This window comes from Podarcis tiliguerta, assembly GCF_965153285.1.
Source record: "Podarcis tiliguerta genome assembly, chromosome: 12".
Lineage (NCBI taxonomy): Eukaryota > Metazoa > Chordata > Lepidosauria > Squamata > Lacertidae > Podarcis > Podarcis tiliguerta.
In genome coordinates this window covers 22,091,118-22,104,967 of record NC_139545.1, presented here as the reverse complement: position 1 = coordinate 22,104,967, position 13,850 = coordinate 22,091,118, and the positions used below count along the sequence as shown (strand labels likewise).

Sequence of the window (13,850 nt, the reverse complement as noted above, 5' to 3'; positions counted from 1 at the left end):
ATATAAAAAACTAAAATGTAACAATAAAATAAGAATATAAACAAATTCAAGAGACATATGATTACAGAAGCTAAGGAGTCAGGGAGATGAGAAGCCAGTCAACAACTCAGCAGGTAAAACAACCCCTGGAACAGAAAGGCCTTCACACAGTGACAGAAGAGGCAAAACGAGGGAGGCAAATTCCAAAGCCTGAGGACAGCCAGAGGAGAGGAAAGGCTCTCTCTCTCTCTCTCTCTCTCTCTCATTTCAACCAGATATAGATGGGCTATAAAAGAGTGTCTCTCCAGCAGATCTTAATGAGTACATAGGCTTATATAGGAAAAGGCTGCCCATTAGGAATCATGGTCCCAAGCCATTTAGAGATTTAAAGGGCAAAACCAGCACAGACTAATTCAGTCTTGCAAATCACCCAGAAGAGTAGAAATTAAGATGCTGAGCTCAGCCATGAACACACTTGGTGGCCTTTGATGTCTCTTACCCACAGTACAGCCTCATTTTTTTTTTACTAAGATGATGCTAAGCCTGTTCAGGCTGAAAGAGAGTAGGGGCTGTGCATGACTGCCTCCTCAACAATATCCCAGACTCTGCCGGCTGCAACCACAAGTCCTTTGTGCATTGGGCGGAAGATCTGAATGTGTACAGAATCCTCCCAGCAACTGAGAACCTCGATGATGCGTGATTCCCAATCACAGGGAGGCCTCTGGGTGTTTCTTGAACACCCAAATGGGGCTTTAGTTAGATTGGAATTGTGCAGACTACACCGGCAATGTCAGATCACCCCTGTCTGTAATCCTCGACTGCTGCTCCTAGCCAGTGCAGAGTGTACTGAGCTAGAAGGACTAATGATTTGACTCACTACAAGGCAGCTTCCCATGATCCTAGCAACTATTCCCTGCCAAACTTCAGTGATGACAATAAGGAGAGCCTAATCTGATTGAGAGAGAAGTAATGTTGACAGGCCTTGCCAGACACCTCCGCTGACTGCTTCCATCAAGACAAAGGAATACTGCTAAGATACATGCTTAGAGGGGAAGTGCAAGCCAAAGAGGGAAGGAACTCTATTTTGGTCCCACCAGCTTTGGTTCACTCTTTTACTATACATTGTACCAGTTGGCAGTTAGTCTCCTACCAGATCCTCAGCAGCTATTTCATCACAGGTGCCATGCTTCCAATAAAATGGAAGAGTGCATACAGTGGTACCTTGGGTTAAGTACTTAATTCGTTCCGGAGGTCTGTTCTTAACCTGAAACTGTTCTTAACCTGAAGCACCACTTTAGCTAATGGGGCCTCCCACTGCTGCTGCGCTGCCAGAGAACGATTTCTGTTCTCATCCTGAAGCAAAGTTCTTAACCTGAAGCATTATTTCTGGGTTAGCGGAGTCTGTAACCTGAAGCGTATGTAACCTGAGGTACCACTGTACATACTAAGTACTATCTGTAATTAGATTTTCTAGTCAACAGGTAGGGGGAAATTGCCCCCATCCCATTCTTTACAGTTCTGTGGAGTGGTATTTGTGAATGCTCTCTTTTGATAAATTCCTATCCTTCACTCTTGTGTCTACTGTTAAATATAACAAGAGGATCATGGTGAAGAGAAGTATACTTGAATCTCTATTTATACCTGAGTTCAAGTCCCCAGCTGCTTATGGAAGTCAATAGGATGTCAGAGGTAGACTGCTTTAAGTGTAAATGGTGCTCATGGAAAACCCATGTATGAGCTCCTTGATGGGCAGCATAAAAATGGTATTTTAAAAATATAGATATTAAGAAAAAAATTGTCTGCTAGCTGTAATTGTCCATATACTAACGTCACCCCAAGGGTTGGTTTCAAATCCCTATTGCAGAACTCTATTTTAACATGAATTCTGCCCAACTAAAAAGTGTTTTTAGATATTTTAAAAATGTTTTCAGACCTGAGGTTACAAAAAAAGTGTACTTTGTAAGTGGTAAGCCACAGAACAAACCTTCGGTACAAATCATGGTTTTTCTAAAGTGAGATAAACCATAAGCCCATGTGCTGATGTATTGCTAAGCCAAACCATGGCTTTGCTCACAGCAGGAGGACCAGAGGAGAAGCAAAGTGCCCAGAATCTTCTCACCAGGAGCCCATGTATTTTCAATAAGTTCTGGCATGGCTTTGAGTTATTTGTGAACTGGATCAATATGTACTTGCAGGTCAAAAGTGTAAACTTCATAAAGCAGCTTTTTAACTTTGGGATAAATCAACAATTAGAAGTTCTGCTGCATTATTTAGATTGTCAGTTGGGAAAGTCTGCTAAAAAGTTGCAGAAGCAGGATAAATTATATGATCTCTGTGTAAGATATATTGAAGACTCTACCTTTGGAAGCTGTATCTATTCTATTTTATAGAACTTATTTTGGGGGGGAAATTTAATAGTGCCAAGGCCAATGACCAATATAAATCTATCCATCAACAAAACAAGTAGCAAAGTCTGATATCACTCCTTTTCCCCCTGAAAGCAGGAGACAGCCATAGAGAAGAAACACAAAATCTGAAAAACAATTTAGAATTCTGAATGCTTCAGCAACTTTGCTTTTAAAATAGAGAGAGTTAAAAAGAAGAAGAATTCGTTTTACTTTTACAGTCATAAGTGACAACCATTTTGTGTGGGAGTTCCATTCCTGGCACTCATGCGCCCCACATTATTTTGCCCCACCCTTGTTCTGCCTTCTTCCAGGTCCAAAAGAATCTGCACATCAGCGATTGCGCATCAATTTGGACGTGCCTAAAATGGCCGCTGCCTGAACTCTGATTCAGCATGGAAATTAAGGAGCTGAGCTATGGGGATGTATCTAACACTCAGAGCAGAATAACTGAATTAATGGACATGACAAACAGTCCATGAATTTCAATTAGACTACTATGAGTATAACTTAATTGGATACACTCCTATGGTTTCAGCAAAGTCACAAAATAATCCCCTTCCACATAATACTGTCAAATGTTGGAAAAAGACTCTAACTTTGCTTCGTATAAATACTAGCTTTCTAAATGAAGGGAACCTTTTACATCATTAGATTTACAATGCACTACTTCAGATGTAGGCTCTTAATTGAAGATTTTTTAAAAAGCATTGTAAGCTAAGAAGATATTCTTTCCGAAAGTCCTAAATCAAAATTCCTACAGTGTACCTGAATAGCATGATACTATATGAAACAAAATGGTAAAATAATAATAATAATAGCAGAGAGGAAAGCTAATACATAAAGTAAAGGTAACACACTTAACGCATCGCATATGATGATTAAATAAAGGAAATTTCTTTTTTCTAAACAACAGCACCACTTAGTGGAAGTACGATGTATGATACACGCTGGAAATGACAACACCACAAATGAAACAGGCGTGGGTCTGGCTTTCCAATAAAAATGTGACAGGCAAACATACCATGAGTTGCTGTAGCAACTATCCCTTGGAGGGCAGTGAGATTCTGGACAGGAACCGACACTTGAGCATCACTGCCTGTAACTACATCTCCTAGTAAATAAAGTTAAAAAAAACTTTACCGTAACAGAAATATAAGTCTCTCATTTTTTGTATAACTAAGAATGGGAAATGACCCCTTTCTATTACAAATACAATGTTTGACATCTGATCTACTTTCCCTGAGATATATGCCTAACTGTCATCTGATTCTTCCATTTCACTTCAACTTTAATGCCAACGTTCCCTACATTTACAAATCTACTACTCCACAGAGTATGCATTTATTTGAACAATTTGTAAAATCTTAAAAATAATAACACACACATTTTTTGAACCTTGTAAAACTTGGTAAACAAAGACCACCACAGATACCTGGTGTACAAAGATTTAGGATAATGATTATGTCTAATTTCACATTACACCTATTAAATATATGTCAAACATGAGCTCTAAAAGGATTCTTGAAGTCAGTTCTTGATAAGAAAATGGGAATAATTAACTTATTATTAAGAGGTATTAAAGCAAAGTTATTTATCTTAAGAATGTTAACAGTTATAAGAAGTGTATTCTATTAATTTTCAAATATAACAAGTGATATTTTTTGAAAAGAAGACTGTCTTCCTCAGTCCCTGGATGCCTTTGTTTAATATTATAAACCAACTGGAGTCTTTTCATTAGCTATTGCTTTTACGATCAATTTACAGCATTTCCACAGCAGGAACTCAACACACAAAGTTTCCAATAAGGAAAGGTATAAATTATTGGTAATTAACAGTGCAAACCTATACATGTCTACTTAGATGTAAGTCCCACTGAACTCTTTGAGGCTTAATCTCAGGCAAGTGGGTATAAAGTTGCTGCCTAAATTATTTATTGGTAATAATCCCCTAAACATTAATCAGAATTATATATCATTAGGGTTTAATACGACAGTCAGATCAACCAAGCATTTCTGTTCCTACTACAGCATGAATTGCCCAGGAGGTAATGCCAGTATAAAGGTAAAGGTAAAGGGACCCCTGAACGTTAGGTCCAGTCGTGGACAACTCTGGGGTTGCGGCGCTCATCTCGCTTTACTGGCTGAGGGAGCAGGCATACAGCTTCTGGGTCCAAGCCACTTCTGGCGAACAAGAGCAGCGCATGGAAATGCTGTTTACCTTCCCACCGGAGCGGTACTTATTTATCTACTTGCACTTTGATGTGCTTTCGAACTGCTAGGTTGGCAGGAGCAGGGACCGAGCAATGGGGGCTCACCCCGTTGTGGGGATTTGAACCACTGACCTTCTGATCAGCAAGCCCTGGGCTCTGTGTTTTAGACCACAGCACCACCCACGTCCCTTAATGCCAGTATAATGAGCCACTAACAGTAGAACAAGAAGAAAACAGTCTAACTTCACTTTTAGATTTTAATAAGTATTCTGAATATTTGTTTTTGACAATAATGAGACATGCATGGTTTTGAGTCTAACATTTAGAGCACCATTACTGATTAACAGAAGAGGACCTATAAAGAAACAATGTGCACTTGGGGCTGGTAGTCTGCGCTGCAAAGGTGATGAAGATACGGAATCTAACATTGCACTTTTCCTTCAGTTTTTTGTTTAGTTTTGTAGATTCTCTCTCACATGCAGACCTAAGTAACAGGAGCAAGGCAAACAGTCAACCTCCTGCATGCTGAAATAAATACACCCTCATAAGTATCTGCAAGATGTGTGGCTTGTTCTGTGGTTGTTATGTAATCATATTGCTTCCCTAGGTAACAAACAGAAGGTAAATCAAATCCTAAACACTGTTATGAGTTTGATGGTGTCAGACTCCTATAATCCCTGGATTAAGCAAAAATCAGAATTTAATCTGGCCTTGGGGGGGGGGGGGGGTTAAAATGGCTGCAAGAGGACTCTAATCCCTGGCTCTAGTAAGTGTAAAGAGCTAATTAAGTCAGTCTAGCTTCCTCTTGAGGTGACTGTTTGAATCCAAGGATGCAACTTCGGGAGAAGCAAGACCCTCTTGGGGTGCTGAAGCTGTGAACCCCTACATTGCAGGCTCAGGTTGTAAATATGTGTAAATAAACCAAATATTGTAAGTACATCACAGTCTTTGCTGCATCTCATTTCCAAAAGGAAACACAAACCCTGTGTAAGTTCCTGGAACCTCTGGAATCCTGCACTACTTGGAGATTGGGGTGGTGTGAAATAATATCAATTTGGTAATTGACTAAATTTACAAGAGCGCCTAGAATGCCATGTCATGAACCAGGCCTATAATGGTCACGATTTCTATGGTCTGGCCAACTTTCACAATACAAATAACAAAACAAAATCCTACTTTGGGGCATGCAGGCTAAAAAAATCCAGCTACAAGAAGTTATATTTTTTTATGTTCCATTTCCTTCTATGAAATCATGTTCGCTAGTTACAACCATACATGTTTGCTTTTTTCTTTGTTGATTCTGCTTGTCTGTCCTCCTTTCGTGGAATTCCAGCATTTGAAGTGCTAAAACCTTTGTTGTTAGGCTGATGTTCCCCACTTTGTTGGGGGGTGGGGTGGGGGGTGCCAGCCTTGATTGGTTTTTAACAAGCCTTGCCTATTGCTCTTATGCACACTGTTGGTTGGTCATTCTTTCTCTCATCCTGACAGCTTTTCCCTAAAGGATGGGACACCAGAGATTCAAAACCGATTTGCAGATTGTATTTTCAGTTGCAGTTTTCTTACTGTTGAGTAAATTTGCTTGTTTCTGTTCCATTAACTTAGAACTAATGGAGGCAAGTGGCAAACCTTCAATGTCCTGCTATGGTTTTGGAAAATGGACTTGTAACTCTTAGAAGTTTCTAACTGTGCAAGTATAAACTTTAGGTGTTTGGGGGTTTTTTGTTTACCTACTCAGGACAATGAAATTCTGCTTTTTCAGGTGATCTCGAAATACCTCCTTTATGGTATGTGTGAATGCCATGCGAATTGAGATGTCCCAAGCATCTCACAAAATTGTAATGGTGATGCCTGATGACTAGACAGTTTCGTGATCCTTTGAATTTTTATAGGAATAGGCTAAAGATCTACCTAAATAAATAAGTATTGATTAGCACTTCTCTTTACATAGTGAACAGCCAGTTTGGGGATTACTATTAAGTTAACAGCAATACTTCAGAGGAGTTTAGCAAACTTGATAGTGGTCTTTCAAATCCATATGTGGGTGGCCGGTCCTCAAAACACCTTTAACAAACTTTAATGGTAGCCTGGTAATCTGGGATTGCTTTTACATGCTCAGTGGCTCTTTAAACTAATAAAAGGAAGACCAAGCATGATTTTATACAACAACAGTGAAGCCTAACCCATATAGAAATATTAGTCATAGTTTTAAGACATCATCATGAATGGAAGGCATTTACAGTGAATGCAAAAATTTTTTTGCTTAAAAGCAGAAATTTGTTGTTTTTAAATAGTATGAATGTTTATTAGCAGCAGCAGTTAATACCAGTAAAAACAACAATGGATGCATGGCACTTTGGTAGCACAGATTTATGTTTGGTCACAACATGTTTCAATATCTTATTCAAAACTGGGGAGGGAGTGTTACAGTCAAGCCTCATCTCCCAAACGCCTCTGTTACCGTATGTTTTGGCTCCCAAAAAGTGTAAGTGTTCCGGTTTTCGAATGTTTTTCGGAAGCTGAACATCTGACGTGGCTTCCGCTTGAGTGCAGGAAGCTCCTGCAGCCAATCGGAAGCTGTGCCTTGGTTGTCAAACATTTTGGAAGCTGAATGGGCTTCCGGAACAGATTAAGTTCGACAACCGAGGTTTGACTGTACAAGGATGTTTATAAATAACAACAACTTCTCAATCACTTCTGCTATACTAAATACAGAACTACAAGTTAAGAATAAAAATACCAGAAACCAACAAACTTCAAGTTCACTAAAAGGAGTATATTCTTATGTAGTAGATCATAAAGCAAACTGATATGTCAGCAGAAGCATAAGAGTGTTTCAGGCATCTTAGGGTTAGGTAAAAGTAAAGGGACCCCTGACCATTAGGTCCAGTCGTGACCAACTCTGGGGTTGCGGCGCTCATCTCGCTTTACTGGCTGAGGGAGCCAGCGTACAGCTTCCGGGTCATGTGGCCAGCATAGGGTTAGGTAGTCTGTCCTAATTGCAAGACAGCCTTTACATGGAGTGGTGGCTTCTTCATAGTCATGACCTCCCCGAGAAAGCACAAGAGGAAGTGTGAGGAAACACTGTGACCAAGGCTCTGGCAGAGCATTTAGTGTGCGTAAGTGTGGTGTGGTGAGATACACATCTGATCATCTGGTTGAGCTACTTCTTTAGAATGAGAATTTTAGGAGTAACATGACCTTTATAGTTATTTGACTATCCTAATGCATGCTTTTCTCTTATTGCCACTAATAGAAAAGAGAACGTTTATAAATCATGAATGGAGCTTAGACTCAAAATGACATATGAATAGTCATGCTCCTTTATCTGAAGCCACAAAATACAGCAACATTTCTTCAGAACTAAATCAGAACAAGTGATTCAACAACTTGTTGAATTTAGTAGTTTCCCCACGAGTGTTATAAATAATCAAAATATACCAATATATATTCAAAATATCTTCAAAACAGGCCAAAATTTGATAATTTTTTTTTACAACGTTGTAATAGTGTTTATTAGTAAAAGGGCAAACACATGAATGAATATACTTAAAATACCCCTTTGCAAACTACCGTATGAGATTCTATATTGCAAAGCACTGAGGAATGGTGTGGTGATGACTGACTGAACTTTCTCACTATAACAGAAGTAGATTTGGGAAGGGCAGGGAAACACATAGGGAAAGGGTACAGAATCAGGTCAAGGAAGGCACTAGGAGATAGGGGCTAGAGAAGGTAGCAGTCAGAAGCAGCAAGCAAAGGGGTTAGGGCAAAGAGGGCTGGCAGATGCAATAGCATGGAAAGAAGGTGAAACAAGATGGAGAACTTGGAGAGTGGCAGGGTAACTGCAGAAAGGGTTTTAGTTTAGAAGAGAGATAAACATGATCAGGAGCTGAGAAGCTGTGGAAGGCTGAAGGTCACATGTAGACTTGATAAAACTGCCCAAATATTGGGCTAAAAGCCTCTAAGCTTTGCTCATTATAGGATTCCGTCTCAAAACCAAGTAATGTCATATATTTACCTTTGCTTAGTTGAACTGGTACACTTTCAGATTTCATAATTCTCTGTTGCTGCTGCTGCTGTTGTTGCTGCTGCAGTTGTTGTTGAGGGAGCTCCACTGAGCTCCGAATGGGCACTGCAACAGAAGAAAAGCTGCCACTGCTACCTACAACTAGCCCAGTGGCACCACCTGATGTCATGGCTGGGGAAATCAGCTTTCGGCCAAAATTCAGTAAGCTACTAGAAACTTTATTGATGTTCAGCGGAGCAACCTTGGCACTGACACTGTAAAACAAGAGGAAACACAGCATTGCTACAATAGTGTTGTATGTGGCATTGTCAAAAACTTTCTCACCACCCCCCCCCAGGACTCTATAAGGACAAGCACTATTTTTCAGAGTTCTGTTTTAATGAAAGAAGAGCCATTAGTCTATAAGGAATGAACCTTATTGGCAAATTCAGGGACTCAGGAAATAGTTTCCTCCCTGTCTGAACCACCTGAAAACCACACTAAATTTTCTCCCACAGAAGCAACTGTTTAGCATTTATTCAAATGGGGAGGGGGGGGGGATCTCTCACAAATATTGTTCAGATGGAAGCAACATATTTCCTTCACTTGTGACTATAATGGTGACCTCAGTGTCAAGTGTAGGTGGCAGTTTTTGTCTTCCACACCGACGAAGCCTAAAAGGCCGTGCCATAGACATGAATCTGATAGTCCGTTCATTCCAAAATCACAAGCTGAGTCCGGGAGGTGAGGTGAGAAATCCCCTCCCACTTACAGACATGAACACCAAGGCTCAACCTTTGTCACTGCTGAGAAGGAAATGCGGAGCTTCCTTTCCACTCCTTAGAGGTTATGATTTTAATTTACACTCCACTTTCCTTTTACTGAAGCACACAAGACAGCTTACAAAGAAACCAAGATGCTGTGAGGCTAAATAAGATAAGGCACCACATAAAATCCCAGCAAAGACAAAGCAAGGATTGGGACAGGAAGTTATAGATAGAAGAGATTTGACAAATTAAGTGTGCACTCTCTCTCTCTGCTACCTTTGAATGTTTCGATATATGGATGTAAGAGATGGTTTTAGCCACCAAACAAGGATCCATATCTATGGCTTAACCATCAAGATACACAAAAATTACACAATGATCACCAGAAAAATGGGGATTGATTATGTTACACAGTCATTAAGAAATACATTTAAAAGCAAGGTATTACTTTAAAAACATGAATGTCAAGAAGATGTGAATCCAGACTCTGGAGAAGATGATTTTGTTTCAGCACAATAAGCATCATTGACCTTGGATATCAATGGATATTTTTAAAACAAGCTGTGTTTTGCTCAGATGAAAATGCTTTGTCTAAGAAAGCTGATTCAAATATGTTCCCATTATGTAGCCACTGGGAAACTTGCTATAAACACAACACAATTGTGTGGTTTTTAATTCTGCATTTTTAATATATGTTTTTTGCAAAGCATATACATTAATTAAAATTTGAATCACAATGGTGAAATCTACTATATATTTTGGAAAGTGGTTTGTCTGTCTGTCCATTTGTTTTTCCTCAATACATTTGGATGCCTGTCGAGATAACATTGCCAAACTTGGCAAGAGGATTCCCAAGGTAGGGGGGTTGCTCTTCACTGACATTTAGATGCCAGCCACCATATTGAATCAAGATGGCAGACCGAAACATCACTTTGGTGTGACTTCGCCCATTTTTTTGCATAGTTTGGGCCACCTCTTAATATATCATCACTAAACTCGGAATGAGGGCTGTGGTGGCAGACTGTTCTAAATCAAAACTGTATGACTTCGCCCAGTTTTTGACATAGTTTCAGCCACCTTTTAAGATATTGCCAACAAATTCGCTGAGGTAGAGATGAGGGGCCTAAGTTTATGTTCAGGTGCCAAGTGGTACAGTGGTACGTCAGGTTACATACACTTCAGGTTACAGACTCCGCTAACCCAGAAATAGTGCTTCAGGTTAAGAACTTTGCTTCAGGATGAGAACAGAAATTGTGCTCTGGTAGTGCAGCGGCAGCAGGAGGCCCCATTGGCTAAAGTGGTGCTTCAGGTTAAGAACAGTTTCAGGTTAAGAATGGACCTCTGGAATTAATTAAGTACTTAACCCGAGGTACCACTGTATTTTTAATCAAGATGGGGGGCTAAAATGTGACCTGTGGCATGATGTTGCCCATTTTTTGGCATATGTTTGGCCATCTCTTGAGATACCATTACCAAACTCAGCACAAAGGTTCCAGATATGAAGGCCACAGACTTCGTTTCCATTGCTATGCTGGGTGCCATTTGGACGCAAGATGGAGGTCCAAAATGTGACTTTGGCATGACTTCACCCATTTTTTGATACAAGTTTGGGTGCCTCTCAAGATACTGTGGCCAAACTAAGTACAAGAGTTTCTGAGTTGGGGTTGGGAATCTTTGCCACTGTTTGGATGTCAGGCCTAATTGTGAATCAAGATGGTGGACTGAAACATGACTTTGGTATGATTTCACCCAATTTTTGGTATAATGGGTCCAAACTCAAAAATTAAACTATCAATTTAAAACCACAGTATTTTGGAGTTTCTAAAAAAAACCCTAGAGAGCACTTAGCGCAGGATTCCTCAACCTTGGCCCTCCAGATGTTTTGCAAATACAATTCCCATCATACCAGACCACTGGTCGTACTAGCTAGGGATCATGGGAGTTGTAGGCCAAAAACAGCTGGAGGGCCGAAGTTGAGGAAGCCTGACTTAGTGCTTCTAGCTAGCATGTAATGCTATGCTTGTTCCTCCCTCTCTTCAATTTCTGCTTTTATAATCTTTCCCTATAGCAAGGCCATCCACATGTGCTCCCCACCCGAACCCTAAACTCACTTTCCTAACTGACACTTAACTGTTAGCATTTTACACCCAGTGTCCTTTACCTCACCTTGAGATTAATCCAGTTTGCTTCATGCAGGCATGTTGCTATGTTGAACTTGCACATACTTGATTCAAAGAATTCAACCTAGAAATGCTGTAGCTATCTATAACACTGGAAAAATGGTATCCTCTTGTGTATTGTGGGACAAATTTTGCCCTAGGTCTTAACTGAAAGGCTTAATTAATTAATGCAACAATTAAATTAACAAACTGCAGCTCTTATTTGAAAAAGTACAATTATTTAATGCCTGAGCCAAGTCTGTGTATCCCACTCTTATATACAGATATCCTTATCTAAAGGGGTGGCGTGCTAAGATGCCCTTTAACCATGTGGCTGCCGACAACTGACATTGTCAATCAGATTGTCCCTGAGAAAAAGTTTTGGCACCACTTGGTAAACTTTGGTTCCTGACTAAATCTTATATTTATTTAATGCTCTTAATAGAAGGTGTGCCAACTGTCATGAGTAATTACAGTGGTACCTCAGGTTAAGTACTTAATTCATTCCGGAGGTCCGTTCTTAACCTGAAACTGTTCTTAACCTGAGGTACCACTTTAGCTAATGGGGCCTCCCGCTGCTGCCGCACCACCGGACCACAATTTCTGTTCTCATCCTGAAGCAAAGTTCTTAACCTGAAGCACTATTTCTGGGTTAGCAGAGTCTGTAACCTGAAGCGTATGTAACCTGAAGCGTAAGTAACCCGAGGTACCACTGTACTGAGATGAGGAGCCTGCCAGGTCTGAGAAGGTCTTGGACAAAGCGTCCTCTGGGGCGCTTTTTGTCTTCTCCCTTCACACAATGCCACATTCGCCCGCTCCCCGCTGTGGCTCTACTGCTTTGTCTGCAGTTTTCTTCCTTCTGCTATTTTTCTGCTAACCCTAACCCTTAACCCTAAACCCTACTACCCTGATTGATCTCCTCACCAAGCAGCAGTGGGAGTCAGGAAGTGGTCCTTTTTTCTTTTTTAACATTTGGGGGAGTGGGTGGGATTTTAATATGGGTCTCCCTGCTGCTAGTCCATTTATCAAACCACGACACCATGCTGGATCTATGGTGTGAAGTCGAGGAAGGAGCTACCTATTTAACGGTCAGGGAAAGCTCTCTGAAATATAAGATATTGCCGCCATCACCTTTACCTATTTTGACATTTGCTAAAAAGATCAACGCATTCTTCTTAGACTAGATAAAGGACTCTGGATGAGCAGGAGTTGCCCACTTTATGTTGTCAGGGTCAGTGAGTGCTCCCTGTGAACACAGCTTCATATATATGAAATCTCCAAGTTTAATGGCAGTATACCACCAAACATTTATTTACTTAATATATTAGGCACCTGCTGGGAGCAACACTACAAATGACAATTGCCCTCAATTGCTTCACATAATCATCTGGCTGGCCACTGTGATAAAACAGGACATTGGGTTACATGGACCGTTGGTCTGATCCAGGCTGGGGTTTTCTTAGTTTTTCTCATTTGTAAAAACCAAGTTCAGCAATCAGTTTTACCTGTTACCTAATTTAAAAACAGAAACAAATCATGGTTGCAACCCTATGCAATTCTACTCAAGAGCAGGCCTCTGATGCCCATGGAACTTAGTCCCAAATGAATATAGGATTATTAACCTGTATAAGTTTTTTCTAAAGACATTTTATTTGGGCAAAATACGATAAAGGCTTACCGAGTTTTATTCATCAAGTCTGCTCCACGTGCTTTGTAGTAATCCAAATTTTGTTGAAACTGGTAAGTCACAGGTCTTGGATTTCTCTAAAAATATAGAATGATCATACTGCATAAGCAAAAGCATGGATAGCAAATTGTCATTATACTGTAACATAATACTATTCATATCATTTGTCCCAGCTAAAAGTATTAGGGGAAATTATGGCTATGTTTCAGGTTACTATTCTTTTCCTGACTAAATCTAGCATAGCCACTAGATGGTGCATACAACCTTCTCTCCCACTATTACAAACAAATACAGGATAGAACGTTAGCCCACAATGGGAGGCTACATATTTTGTACAGAATATTGAGATAGCTGTCTTATTTTTCCTTCAAAGGTGGCAAATGAAAAATTAATATTTTTAATTTAAATTAAACTTTGCTTTAAGTAAATTATTCTGGATTAATAATCTATTTCTATAAAAGATCACACATTATTTGATAGTACCTTTAAAGAACATATGCAGATAACACAACAAGCAAACAAAACTATGGTGAGATATATATATATATATATTTAAAAACCTAATCATAATTGAAGAAGTTTCTATGATTTGGTTCTGTGCTTCAAGATCAATTTTCTCTTAAACGTAGAGAAGA

The 13,850-nt window shown here is 39.8% G+C and overlaps 1 protein-coding gene across 26 annotated transcripts in view; it reads right to left on the bottom strand.

Moving 5' to 3' along the window:
• Positions 1–13,850, bottom strand: part of TBC1D5 (TBC1 domain family member 5) — a 242,306-nt gene that overhangs the window by 29,387 nt on the left and 199,069 nt on the right. For 16 of the 26 annotated variants that reach the window (XM_083404783.1, XM_083404795.1, XM_083404789.1 and 13 more), the window contains exons 16-18: positions 13,207–13,292; positions 8,615–8,877; positions 3,409–3,498 (exon numbers count right to left, since the gene is read on the bottom strand). In XM_083404783.1, coding sequence (XP_083260909.1) covers positions 3,409–3,498; positions 8,615–8,877; positions 13,207–13,292 — 439 coding nt within the window. The remainder of the gene's footprint in view (positions 1–3,408; positions 3,499–8,614; positions 8,878–13,206; positions 13,293–13,850) is intronic. The other 10 variants (XM_083404787.1, XM_083404774.1, XM_083404788.1 and 7 more) reach the window with 1 other exon arrangement.